Consider the following 24,368-nt stretch of genomic DNA (forward strand, 5'->3'; position numbering starts at 1 on the left):
TGATTGTGGCCTGATGTCCCAAAGGGTACGACGACAATTAACTAACTGCAGGTTTACTAAGGACAGGTTAACTAAAGATGAAGGAAGTTGCCTTTCTTTTACACACTTTAGATTACACTTTTTTGGTCACATTATTTGTTTTCCTCATGTCACCTGTCAGTTGTAATTGTTGTAGTACTAACTTGTTTGGTTGGGTGGCAGAGAATACAGCCAGCCAACTTGGAAGTGAACCATGTAGCATAAGAAATGGTTTATCAATTTCATAGTAATTAATAGGTAGCATTGATAGTGCCATTTTAATTAACGAAATGGACAAAAATAGTTCCTTTTTAATTTTATTACCCAAACAAAGAAAATCTGGATTTTTTAATTAACAATACAACTGTCTACCTATCCAGGATGAACAAAAAGAGAGATAGGGGGTAGGAAAGGAGAGAGGGAGGGAAAGCGACAGTGTGGGGTTTGTGAGTGTGTCTGTGTGTGTCTGTCTGTACAAACCCCCATTAAAAAAAGGAATTGGAAAACTGAATATTGATATCTGCCCTCCAAAAATGAACATAAATCTTTCAACAAATCAACTACATCCAAGAAGATAAAGAGCAAGGGAATAGATGGATTGTGACAGAGCGATGGGGAAGGAGGAAAGGGAGTATTCTTAGTTTTCACAAAGTCTTATAAAAACGCTTGGCAGAAGATACTGTATACCATGTTAATCATCGTCACTGCTTACTAGATCTATTAGTTTAGAAACAATTTACCAGAAAACCAATAGTTTGCAATAAAAACCCCTTTCAACACACACACACATATATACCTGGCCCCTGAAAACAGGGGAGTTAAGAGTTGCCAAAGGAAAGGAAGGAAGGAATGGAGGAAGGAAGGAATAGAACAAAATAAAAAAAAGATGGATGGAGTTTGTCGGTTGCCAGGTACGATATGCCCATTTTAATCAAGACACTCAATGCCTAATACAAACGCATGGGGGTGCTACCTCTATATACACATTGTATTGTATAGTGTGTGTGTGAGTGTATTTTTGTTTGAAAGAAAGATGAAGAGGAGTGACAGAGCGAAGATGAATGGGAGGAGAGGGTGATCGAATTGACAATGTTTTGGCAGTGTGTGTGTGTGTACGTGTCTGGTGGTGTTATCATTCAGTGGCGCCGTTTCTTCTTGCTGCTGGGGGGCGGGCCTGACGAGCGGCCCTTTCTCTTCCTATTGGCCGACGAGGTCTCCTCCGCGTCCTCATAGTGAGACTCTTTGTCCGCTGAGGGAGGGGGGGTAGAGGGAGACGTGTCAATACCAAACAATTTGCAACCGATTTCATAGCCCCTTTTCATTATGTGAAGTGTGTCAACAAACATTTTTTTTTTTAAGTCGAAAGTGTCATGGGTCGTTGAATGAAGAATTTCCAATTCACATCGGATAACAAAGTATTATTTTCCAGTATTTCTCAGGCTTTTCTATACCAGGGACCAGCAAGCAATAGTACCTCTTGCATCAGGAACGGTAAGCTATGATTCTCTCCTTGGGGGGGACCCCTTACATTAAAATGGGCATGTAGTAAAGTAGACTCACCTTTCCTGGCCTCCTCTTCCAACTCGTCCCAGTCTTTACCGCTCTCCTCTTCACTGCCCAGCGATGCACTGTAGTCTGAAATATACACACACACACACACAGTACTAAGTCTCTGTATGTGTTTGTATGCGTGTCAGACAGTGAGTCAACGCAAGTGATGTGTGTGTGCGCATGTGTCAGTAAATGTGTGCGTAACTCAACATGATGCGTTACCATTACCAGAGTCCTCGCTCTCTGAGTCATAGTCTTCATCACTGTCTTCCTCCTCTGCCTCGCTCTCGTCTGCCGAGGGGTTGAATGTCTCATCTTCCCCTGACTCCGAGTCATCCTCCGCTCCCTCCCCCTGAAAGAGACAGATGTCAAACATCTTCATTTTAACACAACACTTCATGTTTTCTGTCTTGTAATAATAGCTCAAATCACACACACGCTCCACTCACACCAGTGTTCATTTCTTCAACATTAACGAAAATACTTGTCAACAACCTATTTTTCCTGATGAAAACTAATGACGATAACAAGATGAGATGCCCTAGACAAAAATTTAAAAAACAAATTACTTTTCATTTTAGTTGACAAATGTCACGAGAGTTCAATGTGAGACTAATGGACATTCAATTTGACATGAAGCTCCTTTTCATCCGTTTTGTCCAATCATAAGCATGCATCCCTTTGCAGAATATATAATGCAATCCTCTCATTGGCTGATAACGTCTTTCTGAGCGGGCTGATTGAGAGTTGACCTGGCTCTCCCACACTTACAGCTCCCGGTCACTTCAAATCACTCTCGGACTCTTTTGAACTGGTGCTCAATTAGAAAACATGTCTTTAAAAATCATTGCTTTCATATAAGCCATTTTTGCTCTGATAACATCACTCTACCATGTGCTCTGTTGTTATTAATGTGTGTTGTGGTTGCTTTTTTCCCCCGATTGGAAAAAAATGCTTTTTTGCTGAATAAAGTACAGTATTACTTCTGGCAGTGTTGGAAAGCTCATATTCTCCCCCCTCCGACAGTTATGATGGGGAGAAAATCAGAGCTAAATTGTTTAATCTGTAGGCTTTATGTCCTATATGGTTAATTATGGCTGGCATTGGTTACAATTTTTCCAGCTAAGGTATATGAGGCAATGGTAGTCCTAGTTGGACAAGGCTATTTGAAAGTACACATGATGCAAGTAAGAGGTCAATATTAATTATTTAATGGAAAAGATGCACTGAATAAAATGTGACCAAAACTAGACCACAATTGTCCAGTGTGTCACCTGATCACTAAAACTAATGAAGGAAGAAATTACTAAAATGTGACTATTAAGACCAATATATATATCTTTTTTTTTTTCTTCCCCCAAATCAAATTCTGTCACATGCGCCGAATACAAGTGTAGATCTTACCGTGAAATGCTTACTTACAAGCCCTTAACCAACAGCGCAGTTCAAGAAGAGCTAAGAAAATATTTACCCAATCAAATAAAGTAAAAAGTATAAAAAGTAACAAAAACGAGGCTATATACAGGGGGTAACGTTACCGAGTCAGTGTGCGGAGGTTCAGGTTAGTTGAGGTAATTTGTAAATGTAGGTAGGGCTGAAGTGACTATTTTGAGACTAAATCTAAAATAGCTGCCAAAATTAACATTGGCTGGCTCGCTCACACACATTCCCCCCTCACCTCACTCTCCGGGTCTAAAAAGGACCAGCCCCCCTGTTCAAAGAAGCCCTCTGGATCATCCACTATAGTCTTCATGATCTTAGTCCAGTTCAGAGACTGGACCCCCTCTGTGTACTTGATATCACAGGAACTGGAGGGAAGACAGCACGAAGGGGGGGGGGGCAGAGAGAGACAGGTTTTTAAAGTAGTTATTCTTTTTAGGCGTAACACTTGGTAAAACACATCAATTGAAAATCGAATTCCTTTCCCGAGAAACTCAGAAAAATTCATTCACAGTTAAAAGGGACAAGACTAAACCATTAAAATATGTTCATAAAGAGACGTATTGGTATATGACATTTAGCGGACACTTTAATCCAGAGCGTTTTACCGACGCGCTTACATTTTCGTATTGGTAACCCAAGTGGGAATCAAACCCACGGCTTGAGCATTGCGAGTGGCACACTACCGACAGCCACACAGAACCAGTTGACTTACTTGAGCCACTCCTTGATGGGGTCCAGTGAGTTGACGGGCACGGCGTTGATCATGGTGACCTTCTTGCTGTAGTCCTTGTAGACGATGACCACGTCAAAGTTCTTCAGGTGGAACTGAACACGCTCAAAATGAACCAGCTCCACCTCATCCAGAGTCACCACGAACGGAGGCTGGAGATGGAAAGGAAGAAAACGGGAGGAAAAGAGAAGAATATGTATACTGCTGAATGTCCCTTTTAACCTACTGAGGATTTGATTCGATCTGTAGTAAAATATCTGCCTTAAGGCCCAGCTCTGTTTAAAACGCATGGTGGAGAATGCAAGCAGTACTGCTAACAATATCAGTGAAGGTGAAGTATTAGTATTCATATGTGCTGTAGTATTAGTAGTAGTATTCATGTGTGCTGTAGTAGAAGGCACTCACCCACTCAGTGGTGTTACACAGGGAGCTGGATGTGGGCTGCAGCAGGCAGGTACTCCTGTAGGGGGCACCCTGGAACCTGAACACACAAAACCATTCAGCAAATGTCCTCAACAAGTCTGATATTCTTCAAAACTTTAACACTGTTTTATACAGTTTATTACTTGAACACCCAACTCCGTGCTTCCCACCCCTAAAGCTAGAATCCTCAATTTAAACAATTACAAAGCGGGCATCCTCCTCTGTTTTAGTAAAAAGCTGAGGGATGGGCCTGGAGAAATGTAAACACCAGAGCTGAGCCAACCAACATTTGAAATAACTAGTTCAAGTACTTCAAGTACAAGTACTTACTTCCATTTAGTTTGGTTGTTTTCTGAGCTCAACGCGCCATTTCTCTACAGGACATATGAATATATACTACTACAGCACATGTGAATACTACTACTAAACATAGTTAAGTGCAGAAAACGTGGTAATTAACGACAATGACCAGAATCCATTGCGCCTACAGCTGCCTGTTTTCATTGGTTCTTGCCCAGGCAAGCAGACATGTAGAGTAACCACTCTCAAATTCATAAACAGAGCTAAAGATGCAAGGACTGACCATCCAAGATATCAAAATGATAGTTTTAAACATGTTTTGAGGCTATACAGCACGTTTACAAACACTGGAGTAAAACAAGCTTATATTTTAGGTTCTGATGGGACATATACAAGTTATATGGATGTAGCACACACACACACCCCTATTCAAAGTGCCCCACCCTGCCAATATCCCTCAACTCTCCCTCCCATCCCCCCTCCATAATGATAATAATAAATGCCATGTAGCAGTCACTTTTATCCAAAGTGACTTATAGTCATGCTTGCATACATTTGAAGTACATTTTACTCCATCCCTCTCTTACCCATACACTTAGACGGCAGATCTTTGTATCTGTCCCATTATGGCGTCTGAGGACATGGGCAGTGCCATCGAGGCTATATCCATTTTGAAGTAGTCATTTTCTTCTTCTACTCCTATATGCGCTGGTAAACAAACTGAAAGGGTGCATACTGCCACCTGGAGTGTTTTTTAAAGGTATAAAGCCAAGGTTGGTGATTTACTGCCTCCTGCAGTTTATGGAATGTTTGCTCACAAATATAATTAAGTGGCTGACCCCAATAGGAAGTCGCACCCAGTTCACGACTTTAAAAATGGTGGAAGTCCTCAAATGGCAATTAGTCCATGCAAAAAGTTATTTCCAAGTAGCGATGTCATCTCTCTCTATGCTCTTACCCGAGGTCTCGGAAGGGCACTTCGAACTCCAGCTCCTCCTTGGTGAGGGTCTCCACCTTCTCGATGAAGTTCTTGAAGGCAGACTTGAGCTTGTGTCTCATCTCCCTCTCCATCTGCTCGGCGTACAGGTCGTCGCGGTCGTGCATGTGCTGGTGCTTGCCCAGGTCTGTGGTGATCTCACCCACCTCTGTGTAGAACTGTACATCCGTGTGACGCTTCTTACCAAACATGATGGCGTTCTGAAGGTGGACGAGGAGGATAAGTCAAAACGGACACACAAATATACACACACACACACACCAAAATCAAGACCCCTCCAAGTGCCACCGGCAAAAGCATAGACCCAAATACCCACAGCTTGACTACAAACGCATACGAGATCAGACATGAACTAAGCCTAAGTTTATCGCAACACACAAACACAGGTAAGTACCTTGAGGTGGAAGTGCAACACGATGATCATCTCTCCGTCACAGGGCTGGAAGAGGGAGTGTTTGATGTTGTTGTAGAGGATGTCCACTTTGTCCCCGCGGACGGACGTGAAGCGGAAACCTGGCCAGACATACACACGTTATTAACCAGGTTCGTTGATTGATAATACATTCTTGTAATCTTTACAGCAACAATCTGATCTGGAGACAAAGAAAAAAACTTTCCCCTACTAGTCTCGTCCACTCCCTCGAGCCTAGAGTTCCAATTATACATGAACTCTTGAAGGGACTCACAATTACATTGTAATTTGAACTCTGCTCCATCCGCCCCTTTCCTCACCATTGGTATGGGCCTCCAGCGACCCCTGCATCCTCTTCTGGGCGATGTTGGGCCTGATGTAGAGGTCTTTGAGTTTGGGGTTGGAGCGGTTCAGGTTGATGACCAGCGAGTCCTGCTTGACGATGCCCTCTTTCTCCTTCTCCTCAGCCTCCCGGGTCTTGTAGCGCTTCTGCACCTCCTTGATGATGCGGAAGGCGTTCTGGAGGTTGGTGGACGGGACCGTTGGGTCGCCTGGCGCCTTGAGGTTCGACGCCCGGTACGTACTGCGGGGGGGGGGACAATGGTTAGACATAGCAGCAGTTGGACACAAAGATGAATACATCAAACACACGTGCGTACACACAGGGTCTACCAAACCACCTGCATTATATTTGATAGCAGTGAAACCTACTGCAGTAAATGGGTGCGCACATATGTTTAATGTCTTCTTACATTTCTTTGACGAAGGTGGCGTCAGGGTTGGGGAAAATGTTGCCCTCGTTGCGTCCCAGAGAGCTGCCAGGAACGTAGAAGTTTATCCTCAGGTAGGTCCAGTCTCCTTCCACCGACGAACTGATGTTCTACACACACACACACACACACACACGGACAGACAGAGACACAAACGTGGAGAGATGGACACAAATGGCAAGTTTTTCCTCAGATAGGTGTATTGTGTGTGAAAAGAGGTCACAGAAATCCAAATATGCATTTTGTGAGTGAGTGCACGATATTAGAGTGTGTGTCAGGTACCTTGATGGTAGCGATATGGAAAGGGGTGGCGATGCCGAAGACCGGCATGACGACAGTCTCGTATTTCTTATCGATGAAGATCTTCATATCTCGAATGTCTTTCTCTCGAGGCATCTGAGAGCCGTTCTTGTAGGAGACATTGGACTTTCTGGACCTAGAGGATAAAGACACAGGGAAATGCTTAATTTAATCATTCAATTCATTTGGTACCACCACACATTTTTGGAAAGTGCATTTACATAAAAACAGGGAGAAAGTGAAATCATTAATAATATAAACCATTCATTAAAAATGCTTTTAGACAGTGTGTGCTTCAGACTATGTTCAGAAAACTCAAATACAAAATGTTCTACCATAGGCCATTTAGACAAACATAACACCATATAAATCCCCATAACATACAGTGGGGGAAAAAAGTATTTGATCCCCTGCTGATTTTGTACGTTTGCCCACTGACAAAGAAATGATCAGTCTATAATTTTAATGTTAGGTTTATTTGAACAGTGAGACAGAATAACAAAAAAATCCAGAAAAACGCATGTCAAAAATGTTATAAATTGATTTGCATTTTAATGAGGGAAATAAGTATTTGACCCCTCTCAATCAGAAAGATTTCTGGCTCCCAGGTGTCTTTTATACAGGTAATGAGCTGAGATTAGGAGCACACTCTTAAAGGGAGTGCTCCTAACCACAGCTTGTTACCTGTAAAAAAGACACCTGTCCACAGAAGCAATCAATCAGATTCCAAACTCTCCACCATGGCCAAAACCAAAGAGCTCTCCAAGGATGTCAGGGACAAGATTGTAGACCTACACAAGGCTGGAATGAGCTACAAGACCATCGCCAAGCAGCTTGGTGAGAAGGTGACAACAGTTGGTGCGATTATTCGCAAATGGAAGAAACACAAAAGAACTGTCAATCTCCCTCGGCCTGGGGCTCCATGCAAGATCTCACCTCGTGGAGTTGCAATGATCATGAGAACGGTGAGGAATCAGCCCAGTACTACACGGGAGGATCTTGTCAATGATCTCAAGGCAGCTGGGACCATAGTCACCAAGAAAACAATTGGTAACACTTTACGCCGTGAAGGACTGAAATCCTGCAGCGCCCGCAAGGTCCCCCTGCTCAAGAATACATATACATGCCCGTCTGAAGTTTGCCAATGAACATCTGAATGATTCAGAGGACAACTGGTGAAAGTGTTGTGGTCAGATGAGACCAAAATGGAGCTCTTTGACATCAACTCAACTTGCCGTGTTTGGAGGACGAGGAATGCTGCCTATGACCCCAAGAACACCATCTCCACCGTCAAACATGGAGGTGGAAACATTATGCTTTGGGGGTGTTTTTCTGCTAAGGGGACAGGACAACTTCACCGCATCAAAGGACGGGGCATTGTACCGTCAAATCTTGGGTGAGAACCTCCTTCCCTCAGCCAGGGCATTGAAAATGGGTCGTGGATGGGTATTCCAGCATGACAATGACCCAAAACACACGGCCAAGGCAACAAAGGAGTGGCTCAAGAAGAAGCACATTAAGGTCCTGGAGTGGCCTAGCCAGTCTCCAGACCTTAATCCCATAGAAAATCTGTGGAGGGAGCTGAAGGTTCGAGTTGCCAAATGTCAGCCTCGAAACCTTAATGACTTGGAGAAGATCTGCAAAGAGGAGTGGGACAAAATCCCTCCTGAGATGTGTGCAAACCTAGTGGCCAACTACAAGAAACGTCTGACCTCTGTGATTGCCATCACGGGTTTTGCCACCAAGTACTAAGTCATGTTTTGCAGAGGGGTCAAATACTTATTTCCCTCATTAAAATGCAAATCATTTTATAACATTTTTGACATGCGTTTTTCTGGATTTTTTTGTTGTTATTCTGTCTCTCACTGTTCAAATAAACCTACTATTAAAATTATAGACTGATCATTTCTTTGTAAGTGGGCAAACGTACAAAATCAGCAGGGGATCAAATACTTTTTCCCCCCCACTGTAATTCCCATCCTCATTTTTCCATCTCTCCCCAATTATACACAATATACCATCTCTCCTCACCCCTCCATTCCACTCCTTTATTAACTCTAACCAGTATCCTCCCATCTCCCTCCTTCCAAACATCATTCCATCACCGCCACTCCTCTTTTCCCTTGTTCACTCACTTCTGGACCTGTTGCTCTCCTTTCTGTTCCGTCAGACGTCGCTTGGCCTCCTCGTTCACCTGATTTGCCAGCTCCTTCTGGTGAGCCCGCCTCTTCTCCTCTGCCGTCATTTCGTTCTGACCAATCAAATAACAGTGTTCCTCAGTCTGCCCAATCAACAGCAGCCTTTCTCATACACACAGAGTACAGTGAATTTCTCTCAACACAGACAAACACATACCCTAGTCCTGTCCTGAAGTAAAGCTTGTCCACGTGCTCCCTTCCCCAGTAGCTCCTCTGCATCATCTGCATCTTCCTCCTCATCCTCTTCCTCATCATTCTGAAGAGAACAAACAGTTTTTTTTTTAGATACATTTTTATTTTCCTTTATCAAACAATGAGTAACATAACATCGCAAAAGTTTAAGAGGGCATAGAGCCCTAAAATAAACATTTTAATATATGAAATAGATGTGTATCTTTCAGGATTGGAGAGGGACAGAGTGAAACAAGAATCCAAGAGAGACGGTGGTCATCTTTCATACCTTTAGGAAAATTCCAACGTTCTTTAACTTCTTCTTGACCGGTGTGAGAACTGTGGCGGGATCATCCTACAAGATACGCAGACATTTAAAATGCACACACACTGAATGTTAGGTGTTTTTTTACTACTGTCAATGTGCTTATATCAGATATAAAAAATTATATTAACAGAACTATATGTTTGACTCTGTAAAAATTAAACAAAAGTGTGTGTGTGTGTACCGGTTTTACTATACTTCTGAGTACCAGAGGTCCTCACAAGAACAGTAAAGCAAGGAAAATTATAACAAGTGAGGATATGTTGAGGGTCCTCACAAAAACAACGGCCATTTTAAGATTAGAGGTTCGGGTTAGAATTGGGGTTAGGAGTTAAGGAAAATAGGATTTTGAATGGGAATCAATTGTTGGTCCACAAATAGTCTTACAAACGCGTGTGACCGCTACTTTGTTGAGTTGTACAGAGTCCTATGAACAGGGCATATTTCTGCTCCTTTCATCTCCCTTATCCCTCTCTCCTACCTTGTTGATCTTCACAGTCTCCTATGAACAGGGCGTATTTCTTCTACCCCCCCCATCCATCCCTCCCTCTCTCTCTCCTACCTCATTGATCTGTACAGAGTCTCCTATGAACAGGGCGTATTTCTTCTACCCCCCCATCCATCCCTCCCTCTCTCTCTCCTACCTCATTGATCTGTACAGAGTCTCCTATGAACAGGGCGTATTTCTTCTGCTCCTCCTTCTTCCCCTCCTTATTCACCAGGTCAGCGAAACCCAGGCTGATGCTCAGTACCATACCTAAAAACATACATACGTAAAGCACACAGTTATGAAAGCGTCCGCTCCCACACACACACACACACACACACACACACACACACACACACACACCATGTAAAATTGCCCCCGTCTGAGACACACTGACACAATACCATGCCTACAAAGTAACCTACTCCTACTCAGTAAGACAGTACAGTGACTTGACTTTTCTCACCTTTCTTCAGTTTGTACTGGTTCTTGCTGTTCAGGACCAGGGAGCCCTCTCTGAACTCTATCCCCATGGCAAACCTACAACAGGGAGAGAGAGGGGCCGCACAATAAACAAATGGGGAGCCTGTGTCAGAAGTTAAGAATGTGTGGTTGTGTGCACGTGTGTGAGAGAGAAAGAGAAAAAGAGTGAGAGAGTGTGTGTGCGCGCGCGAGAGCAAACGGGTACGTGTCGCGGCCTACCCTAGGTTCTTGGTGAGTTTGGCCGCCAGGTCTGGTTTCTCCTTCTTAACGTAGTTCAGCACGGCATTGTACGCGTCGCAGATTTTCACACCTATAAAAGAATAAAGAAAAGGTTAGGTTTACGGCAACCACGTGTACCCTATCCCGCAAACACACTCCCTCTCATCTACAGCCCTCTCTCCCCTCGAGGTGTTTGAGCAGCGCCAAGCTTATGTCCTGCATCTCCCCCATCACACACACACACACACACACACACACTCCCTCCATCCTTCACCCACCATGTTTGAGCTCTTTGAGCAGCTCCTCCTCCACCTGTAGCAGGAAGCTGTAGTTGTCCTGCATCTCCTGTGGGGGGTCCACCATTAGGGTCCGGACCAGGTTGGAGCAGTAGGACTTGTAGCGGATGCCCATGGCACACGTGATGGCCCCGAAGTGCATGTGATTCTTGTCACTGTCATAGGGAGTTATAACAGATGTATACAATAATTATAATTGGGGTATAATGGGTTAATAGAGGTTATAATGTTTTAGAAAAAGGAGTCTGCTATGACAGGTTATGTACAATTTGATACAGTTTCTTGGGTCTTTCTGGTCAAGAAAAAGGGGATGAAATGAAAGATTGACGACTTTGCAGTCACAGGTCAGTTAAGCGGTAAACTGACGATTGATCGTAGTAAAAAAAGGCAACCCCATGGAAACGGTCATTCACTCTAGACATCGCCATGGAAACGGCCATTACCTGACGACGCTGAACTTGAGGCTGTAGTTGCCCCCGCTCTGTATAATAGGGGGGTAACACATCTCCACTGTCGAGGGGTCCACTCCCCCGAGGTACTTCTTCTCCTCGATGGCCTTCTCCACAGACTCAGCCAGCTTACTGTGGCGCACCTTCTGTTAGGGCAGACAGATGGGGACAGACTGTTAAGAAAGGAAAGGAATGGAATGGATTCAAAACAATTTGGACGTAAACTGTGAAGCTTACATCTATGTTTGCTGTATGATGTTCTTTCAGGCCAGTCTAGCCCGGTTCCAATACTTTGAAAATGCATCCTTTCTTCCTAATTTGAAAGATAGCACTGATCTGACATGACTCGATTGGTGAAAGCTGGTGTTGGCTCAGTGATTACTCCATGGGAGAAAGGAAGGTAGGGAGAAAGGAAAAAAGAAAGGAAGGATTTTAAAAGTACTCAAACAGGACCTAGATCTTCTCTCGTGTCCTTCCTTACCTCATCTGCGTCTACGATCTCCATGACCCTCTCCTTGAAGAACTTAGAGTAGACCTCGCTGGTGACGGCTGCAGCTTTCTTCATCAAAGCCAGCTCCCCATCCTCCTTCACAGCCATGGTGTAGGCCACTACCGCACTGATGTCCACCTGGGAAAAAAGACGGGGCGGAAGGGGTTAAACTATATGAGGATCCACAAACCAATGAGTAGCTACTTGTACATTACATGCGTACAAGCACGTCACAGACATATCCCTGGGTCGGATTTTCGGCCTGCTAACACACACCCCATCATCCCGCCATCCCTCCTTTCTCTCACCTTCTCCAGGCCCTCAGCAGTGATCATGTCATTCCAGCTCTTCATGTACTCTCCGGGGAACTTGTCCTTGCTGAACACACCTACAGTCTTGCCCTCCTTACTGGCCCTGATCGCCTCCATCATCTTCTCAAAGTTAGCCTTGTTGCTTTCGTTCTGAGGGGCGGGAGAGAGAGAGGTTTTGAGTGTTATACCGACAAGCTTGAACACATTCATGTGAGCGAGTGAGCATACTCACACAGGCTTTCCCCTCACACAAAAACACAAGCGCTCACAAACATGAGCTGGCAAGGCCTCGCTCTCACACAACTTTGCAACTACAAATGGCTATGAGACTTGAACAACCGCGCGGACCCGATGTGTCACACATTACAAAGGACAGGCATGTCGGGGAAAAGACGCGTCAACACTGACAATCAGTGATAGACCATCCCGAGTCTACCAAGCAGTGCTTACCTTTTCCCTGACGAGCAGCGTGATTGGTGGAACCCCATTGGCGTTCTCGTTGCCCTTGGTGACAGCAACCTGTTTAAGGAACTCCACCTTCTTCTTGCTGGCCAGGAAGATGATCTTAGACTCACAGAACACCATGATGGTGTCGGTTAGCTCATAGCCAAACAGCCATGTCTTCAGAAAAGAGGAAGGGAAGAGAGGAGGAGGAGAGCATACATGTTATTCTCTGAAACGGTTGCTGATGCTAGAGTAGGGCTGGGCGATACGGCCTAAAAATCATATAGATTTCTTTTTTCAAACTTGTCGTTTAATGTTCTCTCGAAATAAGCTTTGTCGTACAATTAAAGGTCAAATACACTGCATTTCAAACAGTCAGGAACAACCTAATGAATTCAGGGCTTGCGAAAATTCTACCTAGGCTAAATATAAGCCTTCCACAACCATAAGACCCACTTTTTGTAAACATTTACCAGAACCATGCATAATGGACATTCACTAATAATGACTTAAGTTCTTGTAGCAGGCATTTTAGACAATGAACACAGCTCTCAAACAGGTAGCCTAGTGGTTAAGACCGTTGGGCCAGTAACCGAAAGGTTGCTGGTTCGAATCCCCGATATTGTGTAGCACACGCCAGATGATCTAGTTACAGTATGAAATTCACAAATAAATGTTTGCCAGCTAGATACCCTAGAACTATTAAGTTAAATGTCTAAAATGTGCGAAATGCTCCGCATTTGTGCATTTGGATTGATGGCCAACTTGAATTATCTAACTAAGTGCTTAGCTTCTTCCAAAATCAAGCTTTGTTTGGTAACAGCAGAGAATCCCCTACTGGATCAAGAGTCTTGCTGTCTAATATTTGTTTTGTGTGTGCAGCAAACTGTGCTTTTTTATTTACTTGTATAACTTTGAGCTGGGATGTCTGTCCTGCAAATACTTTAGGTCAGAGACAGGTGAAATGCAACAACCTCTCCCTCAACGTGAGCAAGACAAAGGAGCTGATCGTGGACTACAGGAAAAGGCGGGCCGAACAGGCCCCCATTAACATCGACGGGGCTGTAGTGGAGCGGGTCGAGAGTTTCAAGTTCCTTGGTGTCCACATCAACGAACTATCATGGTCCAAACACACCAAGACAGTCATGAAGAGGGCACGACAAAACCTATTTCTCCTCAGGAGACTGAAAAGATTTGGCATGGGTCCCCAGATCCTCAAAAGGTTCTACAGCTGCACCATTGAGAGCATCCTGATTGGTTGCATCATCGCCTGGTATGGGAACTGCTCGGCATCTGACCGTAAGGCGCTACAGAGGGTAGTGCGAACGGCCCAATACATCACTTGGGCCAAGCTTCCTGCCATCCAGGACCTATATAATAGGTGGTGTCAGAGGAAAGCCCATAAAATTGTCAGAGACTCCAGTCACCCAAGTTATAGACTGTTTTCTCTGCTACCGCACAGCAAGTGGTACTGGAGTGCCAAGTCTGGGACAAAAAGGCTCCTCAACAGCTTCTACCCCCAAGCCATAAGACTGCTCAATAATTCATAAAATCGCCACCGGACAATTTACATTGACCACCACCCCCTTTTGTACACTCGCGTTTGTTTGTTACCTATGCATTGTCACTTCGCCCCCACCTACATGTACAGATTACCTCAACTAGCCTGTACACTGACTCGGTACTGGTGACCCCTGTATATAGCCTTGTTAATGTTATTGTGTTACTTTTATTATTGCTTTTTATTTTAGTCTACTTGGTAAATATGTTCTTCTTCTTGAACTGCACTGTTGGTTAATTACTTGTAAGTAAGCATTTCACGGTAGTCTACACTTGTTGTATTCGGCGCATGTTCAAATTGTTAGCATTTAGTTAGCATTCTCTATGGGATTTTACATGTAAGCATTGCTACCCTTTGGATTATAAAGGCTCAGCAGGGGTTGGAGAGAGAAAAAAAAAATGTAAAAAAAATGCCCATTGTGTTCAGTGCCGTTATTACAGTACATCCCTGTATGGCACAAAGTCGGTATGAGAATCTGGATTCCGCCCAAGCCTCATTCAGATGTTGATATCAAATGGCCTGCCTTATTTTTTCCTTATATAAGTTGTTTTTAATACTTATTGCACATATATAAAAACACTGACTCGACAGCTAGTATAACAGTCTTTGGCTAAAATGCTGCTAGCCGTATGTGGTACCGCAATGCCACAAACTGAGCATACATTTTCCAGAATCAATGTTCATTGATACTCCCATTTTAGTGGTGTCGGGCTCTGCGCTCAATTTGAGGAGTTGAGACAAAGGGTATCATTAGAAAGGTTAACTTCTCTATTACAGTGAAATAATGTCTCAATGTCTTTCGGTGTCCATATGACCCCTTCTGTTGGACTAAATCTCAAATGTAAATAGTGAGTTGAAACCGCTTGTCAGAGAGGAAGAAGTGATCTCGCCATCTTTGTTGTTGTAAGTGGCAGGCGGAGGGGCTTGGTGTGTGTGTGTGTGTGTGTGTGTGTGTGTGTGTGTGTAAACAGAAAGGAAGAGCCGAAGCGAGAGGTTTCACGCTTGCCAAAATCTGTCAAAAATAAGCCCTATGCATTAATGGGTTTATTCTGGATCTAAGCTTGTTGCCTGCCTTGCCACCGTCGGGACGACTCCAATTGTTAGGGCAGAGACATGAGCATCTCATCGTTATATACAGATATCTGGTGTAAATGGGAATGTGCAAAGAGCACACAAGGAGCGAAGGAGACGAGACCAAAAAGATGACGAGGTCAAACGCTCATTAAAACAACAATATTGCAGAAAAAGTTCAAGTAGAATTAATCAAATGATTGAGATATATATATATATATATATATCTCAATCACAATCAATCACCCAGCCTTATGCTTGAGTGTAAACTAGCTATGTTTCTTCATTAGACAAGTCATAACACACATGTAAATGTGCGTGAGCTCACACACACACACACGATTTGAAGTCAGACTGTGCAACAAGTTGTCAAGGAGCCATATTTTCCTGACCGGACCCAAATGACCTTAGGCCCCAGCTACAGCCTACAATTGGGGTCCAGAGTTTTCCCTGATCAGCTCACAGTTAGGAATAACTCCAAGATAGGGGTAAGGTTCATGAGTTTTACCTGCAGGGCAGTGGATTTGGCATATACAATCTCCTCGTCCACACCAACAGAGACCACCATGGCATCCACTTTGCCAAACTCATCTTCTCCTTTCTGATAGAGAAAAATAAAATAGATACTTGATTAATAATACAGGAATGTTTTACATAGTTCTAACTACTCAACCAATGAGCAAAAAGGTACAGCTAGCCACAGTTGTGAGTTTTAGTTGACAAGTTGCTGGTTGTTCTTTTTGAGTGCAGTTTAGTATGGAAAAATTGCTAGTAAGCTACAACCTAGCTAGCTAACCAGTTAAGAACAAACTGAAGTTGATAGCCATCTATTGCTATAGACAGTAGTATCTCAATGTAGCTAGAGAGAAGGTTGCTAGTTAGCTAGCTTGGTTGGCATTCAAATGCAGGGGGATGAGCTTAATCATAAATAACCAAAAATAATAAAAGTGCACTGTGCACGTAACAAATCAATGCCTTGGCGCGATTTTAAAAAAAAGCTAGCTATCGCGCTAGCTTGAACATGTCCAGCTTTCTGATGTTCGATAGTTGCAGGACCGGCACCAGAACGAATCAGTTGGATGGGCATTGACCTTTTTTTAAATGGGTTTTATAGTAAAGACATAATTTAACTGTAAAAATGTATTACGTTTTAATGTGGCATGAACACAACTAGTCGTGATGTTTTCACCTGGTTGTCAAACTAACACTTTAAAAAGCAGGTTACCTTTGCACGTTCGTAAAAAATAATTACAGCTTCCGAAGAGTGGCTGAAACTATCTCACCAGAGAAAGCATCCAAGGGAGCGAAACACGCCCCTCTGTTTTACTATAAATAGCCCATGTATCTGATGCTGTCTGGTCAAAAAGAGTACGACATGCCACTCTTTTTGTCCACACAGCATCAGGCTACACATTGAAACAGAGGGCCGCTGTTTCGCTCGCTCAGATTAGGGAAATCGAATGAATGGGCTGCTGCACAGTCACTATGGGAGCTCTTTCTAGAGCCCCTGGTTAAAATTGTGCATAAGAGCATCTCTAAAATGGTTAACCTAGTGAGAAATGTGATTATTGAAATAAATCTGAGAGTTTGCTTTATTTACTATCATCCAAAATTAAGATAATCATTTTGCCGTGGGCCTCCCTAGTAGCGCAGTGGTCTAAGGAACTGCATCACTACAGACCGTGTTGCAGCCGACCGGGAGAACCATGAGGTGGCGCACAATTGGCCCAGCGTCGTCCGGGTTGTCCTTGTCCCATCGCGCTCTAGCGAATCCTGTGGCGGGCCAGGCACAATGCACGCTGACACAGTCGCCAGGTGTACGGTGTTTCTTCCGACACATTGGTGCGGCTGGCTTCCGGGTTAAGCGAGCATTGTGTCAAGAAGCAGTGCAGCTTGGCGGGGTCATTTCGGAGGACGCACGGCTCTTGACCTTCGCCTCTCCTGAGTCCGTACCGGACAAGACTAACTACCAATTGGCTATCACGAAATTGGGGAGAAAAAGGGGTACATTTATTATTAATAAATAAAAAGAAAATAATAGTTTTTTGCCATGTGTAATGCATGTATATTGTAACGACCCTGGGTTTATAAGCGCGGAAATCGACTCTGCCGCTCGAGCATGCTTTTGCGGCACAGTCGATAGCGCGCTGGACTTCGGGCTAGAAGGTCGAGGGTTCGAGACCTGCTCCCTGCCTGCAGTTTCATTACAATATTATGCTACTTTCCATGTCGACAGCACGTGTTACTACATTACACAATATGACGTTTGGGGGGGTAATTACACATTATTGATTACCTCAGATTGGTGATGTTAGTATAAAATGTTAAGTCAACACAATTATACAAGATCAATTGCTTAAAACAAATAAATATTGTTGGTTTTGTCATACTCGCTGGGGGGGGGGGGTCGCAGGACACAGAACTTAACTATAATTTTATTTCTCAAATGGCACTGATCAGTCGGGGCGGTCTCTCTAAAAAGTCGCTGGCCACCACAGGAGGTTGGCGGCACCTTAATTGGGGAGGACGGGCTCATGGTATTGGCTCAAGCGGAATAGGTGGAATGGTATCAAATACATCAAAACACATGGCTCTGATGCCATTATTATGAGCCATTCTCCTCTCAGCAGCCTCCACTGCTGGCCACACACCAGTCAAACTATCACTTAAATAGAAGCCAACTGTTGTCACTGTTGATATCCTATGGCGGGTCGTGATTTGTTGAAGTTAACAGAAAAAGTGGTTTGTTCCCTTTTCTGTGATGCCAGCCTCCTAAAATCAACATCCGCCATTACAAAATATAGATATAAGCCAACACCTTGTTCTATTTCAGCGTGATATCGAGAGTTCCTCTGTCCAGTGTCTGTTCTTTTGCCCATTTTAATATTTTATTTTTAATTGGCCAATCTGAGATATGGCTTTTTCTTTGCAACTTTGCCTAGAAGGCCAGCATCCCAGAGTCGCCTCTTCACTGTTGACGTTGAGACTGGTGTTTTGCGGGTACTATTTAATGAAGCTGCCAGTCGAGGACTTGTGAGGCGTCTGTTTCTCAAACTAGACACTCTACTGTACTCGTCCTCTTGCTCAGTGGTGCACCGGGGCCTCCCACTCTTTCTATTCTGGTTAGAGCCAGTTTGCGCTGTTCTGTGAAGGGCGTAGTATACGGCGTTGTACGAGATCTTCAGTTTCTTGGCAATTTCTCACATGGAATGGAATAGCCTTAATTTCTCAGAACAAGAATAGACTGATGAATTTCAGAAGAAAAGTTATTTGTTTCTGGCCATTTTGAGCCTGTAATCGAACCCACAAATGCTGATGCTCCAGATACTGAACTAGTCTATTTGAAGGCAAGGTTTATTGCTTCTTTAATCAGAACAGTTTTCAGCTGTGCTAACAATTGCAAAAGGTCTTTCTAATGATCAATTAGCCTTTTAAAATAATAAACTTGGATTAGATAACACAACGTACCATTGGAACACAGGGGTGATGGTTGCTGATAATGGGCATCTGTACGCCTATGTAGATATTCCATTAAAAATCAGCCATTTCCAGCTTCAATAGTCATTTACCACATTAACAATGTCTACACTGTATTTCTGATCAATTTTATGTTATTTTGACGGACAAAAAAAAAAGTTTTTCTTTCAAAAACAAGGACATTATTAAGTGACCCCAAACAAAGTTTTTATTCAAGTTTTTAATATATCAAACTGTTTCTGCATATTTGGTATTAGGAATATAAATGGGGCTTTCAACATAAATTTCCAATGGGGTATTGTAATAAAATTAAAATAAATTAAAATCAGGTAACAGCTGCTGAATGAGATGTATAATTTTTTTATATACCAGACATCTCCAACACGGGTTTGCCCTGCCTTCTCAGATGCTTTATCTGGGATTGATGTGTCTTTCTTTCAGGGAGTGTCTCAGTCAAAGAAATTATCAATATTGGAATATTTTATTTGGATGGGCAAGGAGCTACGGTAGGGCGGGCCATGCCCCCTAAGGCCCGCCCTGGATAGTTGCTGGCTGGCTAGCTAGCATGTTTACTGATGCTAGTTAGCCATGTGAACAAGAAGCAACTAGTTAGTGAAGATAACCATTGTCAAAAAATCCCATGGTACTTTGACATTGTCTTTTGGTGCCAATTTTAGATGTGCAACGCAGAATAGTAATCCATAATTTGCTAGCTAGCTAACGCTGGCAACGAGCTAAAGTGGTTGTTCCACACACAGTGCCAGATACTGGTAACTGACTGGCTGGCTTAGCTAGCTACGCTAATGAATAGATAACTGCCTGACATGGTGAATAATATAACAATGCAGAATAAGTGGCAATGTTGTAGTTATAATTTTTAGGATGTGTAAGATCTCCTGAATGTATTAAATCCACAATAGTGTTTCATGCATGTAAGTCTACCTATATAATCAAAGTGAGGCCTTCCGCTCATTGTTGGGTGCTTTTTGCGCTTCTGTGCAACACCACCATGGCACTCACTCATGCCGAAAACAAAGTCAACCACGCACTTCAAAAACGCGGCTATCGGCGAGTATCAGTATCTAAGCTAGAGCATGATTTTACGAGTTTTACCCACACCTATACAAAAAAAATGATCGTTTCAAACGTGCCGTTTACCTTCCAATTGCCATATAAGCGCTTGATTCGGCGGTAGTACGCTTCCTTGTCCAAGTTTACCGCCATAGCGAGTCTTCTGCACCTTCAAACTTCAGCTCCTGGCTTCTCAGAGTAGCACAGGCCGGATGAGTGTTTGCTGTTTCACGCACTTTCCACGCCTCAAAACCTCTCTATCAAAAGACACTCTTCCTTCCTCCTCGATGTATGGACGATTGTTACGTTCAATTCTTCCCAAGATGTGCCTCTATGGCTATGTTGCTCAATTAAAAAAAATCGCCAACAAATGTTTACATTAAATACGCGTTTTGTTACAAAAAAGATATTTCGAGTAAAAATGTGAAATTCATAATTTTTCTTGAGATGAATAATTGCATAACATCTAGCTGTTTGTTATCCACACTGGTGCCACGCATAAACGACTCGATTATAATTGATACCCCCCACCTTCTCCGTTTTCTCCTCCTTCTCTCTCCCTCCCTCTTCTTGCAGTCTGTCGAGCACTTTACGTGTCAGATAGGTCAATTCCAATACTCAGCCTATATCTGGCAAGCACATTATTTGGATAAAAATAATGCGACATGTTTATTATATAACGGTGCACTAGTTTATATGACACACACGCAATCTTGGTTTGCTTCTGTTTTCCTCTGGACCGCCTGGATTTCTATCTTTATTCGATGTATAAAAAAAATAATATCAGTGTATTAAATCGTTTGATGGGGTTTTCAATTTGGGGCATTTCATGTATATTGTTAGATTGTTACAGTGTATCATTTTATTGTTTTACATTACTCGACAGCGCCTCCAGAACTACATCTGAATACCCACCTCCAGTCGGATTGTGCAAGCGACCATGCGCCCCCCACTACTGTATATTTTCCCTCCACCCCCACTACTGTATATTTTCCCGCCACCTCCAGAATTCGAAATTCCTGAACACGTCACGCTGGAAACAAACGTTTTATTGCACAAACATTTAAAACATCTTCTTCTTACTGCTGGATTGAGATGTGCATGGTAGGCTCTTGCAAATAGTTATTTATCATGCTGATAAAATCATAATCTTTAATAGATTAGTTAATTGGATTTTTTGCTATTTTTTTTATTTTCTTTTACCTTTTAGGGATATAAACCAAAATTCAAACCAAAAATATTACGTTCTGATACATAAAACATTTAATTTTTCCATAAAACATTTTAATCACCATTAGGAGAACAACCTTTTCATTCATTTGTTTTTGCTTTTTTACTATTTATGAACATGTTTGTGCAATTTATGTTCTGCACCCATAATATACTGACGATGACAACTGGTAAGAGATTCGAATTCAGAACCCATAATTTCTCTTTCACTAATCCAATGCCAAGCAAATCTATTGATGCACGTGGTGAAACCATATGAAAAATAATTACTATTGTACAGAATTACGATGTAACAAAATAATTATATTATCTCTATGGGTAAAACACTGATATTGCTTATTTACACTTCACTGCCGTTTTCATAAAGCATCTCAGAGACGAAGTGCTGACCTAGGAACAGTTGTCTTTTAGATCAAAATTAATAAGATTACATATGACAGCAGGGGACATGATCCTAGATCAGCACCCCTACTTAGAGACGCTTTATGAATATGGGCCCAGATTGAGATTAAACAGGAAAAAAATAATGAGGTTAAGAAATCAAGTTATTTTTCCTTTCTCCTACTGAAATAAAAGTACAAACGGGTTTAGTGTTATTGTGTGCAGTGTTTAAATGATTATGTATTTTCTTTCAAATACATTTTTCCAACTCTTATTACACCACATAATGGTTTTTCAAAAACAAACTGTAAACCTGAATGTTCCTAATATGCATACTTTAAAGGAGCCTTCCCATTCAACGGGAATCATTTTCAGTATAGAACAACTGTACAGATATTTCATATAATATATTTCTATATGTAGTACAGACATGCTTTTGTCAGGTACTGGAGAAAGGAATCATGTCAGTTCTATACATAGCATTTCTATCTGCAACGTTCGGAATGTTGCACACTCCTGAACACAGCCCAGAGGTTTATTTTATGTCAAACCCGGTCCCTTGCTCCGGAAACCAACTGTCTTAACCATTAGACCGAGAGGAAATTCCCACTAGGGCTGAGGGTGACACTGATTTTAAGTTGCAGGCAGGGCTACCAAATCACAATGCATGATTTACAGTGCATTCGAAAAGTATTCAGACCCCTTTACGTTACAGCCTTCTTCTAAAATGTATTCAATTGCCCCCCCCCCATCAATCTACACACAATACCTGATTACGTCAAAGCAAAATTAGGTTTCGACATTTTTGAAAATGTATAAAAAAATTAAAAACGGAAATATCACATTTGCACAAGTATTCAGACCCTTTACTCAGTACTTTGTTGAAGCACCTTTGGCAGCGATTACAGCCTTGATTATTCTTGGGTGTGATGCTACAAGCTTGGCACACCTGTATTTGAGGAATTTCTCCCATTCTTCTCTGCAGAGCCTCTCAAGCTCTGTCAGGTTGGATGGGGAGCGTCGCTGCACAGCTATTTTCAGCTCTGTCCAGAGATGTTCAATCGGGTTCAAGTCCGGGCTCTGGCTGGGCCACTCAAGGACATTCAGAGACTTGTCCCGAAGCCACTCCTGCGTTGTCTTGGCTGTGTGCTTAGGGTCATTGTCCTGTTCAACGGTGAACCTTCGCCCCCCAGTCTGAGGCTCTGAGCGAGCAGGTTTTTATTGCGGATCTCTCTGTACTTTGCTCCGTTCATCTTTCCCTCGATCCTGACTAGTCTCCCAGTCCCTACCACTGAAAAACATCCCCACAGCATGATGCTGCCACCACCATGCTTCACCGTAGGGATGGTGCCAGGTTTCCTCCAGACGTGACACTTGGCATTCAGGCCAAAGAGTTCAGTCTTGGTTTCATCAGACCAGAGAATCTTGTTTCTCATGGTCTGAAAGTCCTTAGGTGCCTTTAGGCAAACTCCAAGCAGGCTGTCATGTGCCTTTTACTGAGGAGTGGCTTCCGTCTGGCCACTCTACCATAACGGCCTGATTGATGGAGTGCTGCAGAGATGGTTGTCCTTCTGGAAGGTTCTCCCATCTCCACAGAGGAATTCTGGATCTCTGTCACTGACCATCGGGTTCTTGGTCACCTCCCTGACCAAGGCCCTTCTCCCCCAATTGCTCAGTTTGGCCGGGCGGCCGTCTCTAGGAAGAGTTTCCGTGGTTCCAAACTTCTTCCATTTAAGAATGATGGAGGCCACTGTGTTCTTGGGGACCTTCAATGCTGCAGACATTTTTTGGTACCATTCCCCAGATCTGTGCCTCGACACAATCCTATCTCAGAGCTCTACGAATAATTCCTTCGACCTCATGGCTAGGGCTGTAGTGGTCATGAAATTTTGTCAGCCAGTGATTGTAAAGCAAATAACTGTCAGTCTCACGGTAATTGACCGTTAATTAACATAAGCACATTTGGCATCAACTGGTTTCCACACACAGCCCACAAGCCATTTTAAAATGTTGAATAAATCCATGTAATATAGCCTACACCTTCACAATAAATCCATTGTTTTAGACAGGTCTAAAGAAGTATGATAAGAAGAAAATGTAGTCTATTTCAGAAGAACAGAATAGCATACTCTGAGTTGTCCTTGTGTTAGGTCCTGATGTGGCTATGTCAAATGGCTGTGGGCTACACTACTTCATTTAGCAGACAAGATTTGCTTATAATTCCGTGGCATTATTTTATAGTATTTAACAAAGCAGAATAAAATATAAATAGTCTCTCGATTTGAGGGAGTGAGCACATGCGGCTATTCTGTGTTGAGCGGTTAACAAAGAAATAGGTATTCCTATATGCTTAATTTAGAGTTATCAATGTAACTTTAGTTGTTCTACAAACGTTGTAAGGCTGCATGATGAGACTAATGATGATTTGAAAAAAGTTGCTTGAATGGCATGAGCCCCGCTTTATTTTTTGTGCAGGCTGTACACACTCCAATAGTCTCATTCACAATTTAACAAGCACCTGATAATTCCTCGAATTTCACGGTGGCATTCCCTTTGTGGCTGTAATGCACCCTAAAAAAAATCCATGCCTTTTGCGGCCCTGAGTGCTGCGTTGTGCTCTTCTCCCTGAGTGTGCTGCGCAATCTGTCACGTGATCAGGTTTTTCCTCACAGGCTACAAGTTAAGACAGACATATCGGGCACGCAACTGCGCGAGTCCTTATCCAATTCCGAGGTACATATTGAAGATATTGGATGAACT

The 24,368-nt window shown here is 42.9% G+C and overlaps 1 protein-coding gene across 2 annotated transcripts; it reads right to left on the bottom strand.

The window, feature by feature from the left end:
* Nucleotides 1–322: 322 nt before the first annotated feature.
* Nucleotides 323–20,549, bottom strand: LOC106608973 (FACT complex subunit SPT16). 2 transcript variants are annotated; one of them, XM_014207254.2, is made up of 24 exons: nucleotides 20,085–20,549; nucleotides 15,958–16,050; nucleotides 12,824–12,994; nucleotides 12,371–12,523; nucleotides 12,054–12,200; nucleotides 11,567–11,718; nucleotides 11,106–11,278; nucleotides 10,828–10,918; nucleotides 10,592–10,665; nucleotides 10,283–10,395; nucleotides 9,603–9,668; nucleotides 9,300–9,398; nucleotides 9,080–9,195; nucleotides 6,927–7,080; nucleotides 6,627–6,754; nucleotides 6,195–6,457; nucleotides 5,857–5,975; nucleotides 5,424–5,662; nucleotides 4,148–4,223; nucleotides 3,725–3,894; nucleotides 3,248–3,377; nucleotides 1,798–1,921; nucleotides 1,579–1,653; nucleotides 323–1,267 (listed from the first exon to the last, which is right to left on the bottom strand). In XM_014207254.2, the coding sequence occupies exons 1-24, from the start codon at nucleotides 20,148–20,150 to the stop codon at nucleotides 1,155–1,157; spliced, it is 3,105 nt and encodes a 1,034-aa protein (XP_014062729.1). In that variant the 5' UTR covers nucleotides 20,151–20,549; the 3' UTR covers nucleotides 323–1,154. The 2 variants fall into 2 exon arrangements, with proteins under 2 accessions (XP_014062729.1, XP_014062728.1); XM_014207253.2 differs by having other exon boundaries at nucleotides 1,792–1,921; nucleotides 20,085–20,547.
* Nucleotides 20,550–24,368: the final 3,819 nt, after the last annotated feature.

The sequence above is a fragment of the Salmo salar genome, chromosome ssa07 (assembly GCF_905237065.1).
Source record: "Salmo salar chromosome ssa07, Ssal_v3.1, whole genome shotgun sequence".
Taxonomy (NCBI): Eukaryota; Metazoa; Chordata; class Actinopteri; order Salmoniformes; family Salmonidae; genus Salmo; species Salmo salar.

Bases quoted from the DNA above. Each gene is read 5' to 3' on its own strand.
- LOC106608973 (XM_014207253.2), bottom strand. From the start codon at position 20,150: ATGGCGGTAAACTTGGACAAGGAAGCGTACTACCGCCGAATCAAGCGC. The intron at 11,279-11,566 runs GTAATGGCCGTT...TCCCTATGACAG, and splicing joins CTCAAGTTCAGCGTCGTCAG to TGACAAGAATCACATGCACT. The intron at 5,976-6,194 runs GTGAGGAAAGGG...ATGTCTGGCCAG, and splicing joins GCTGGAGGCCCATACCAATG to GTTTCCGCTTCACGTCCGTC.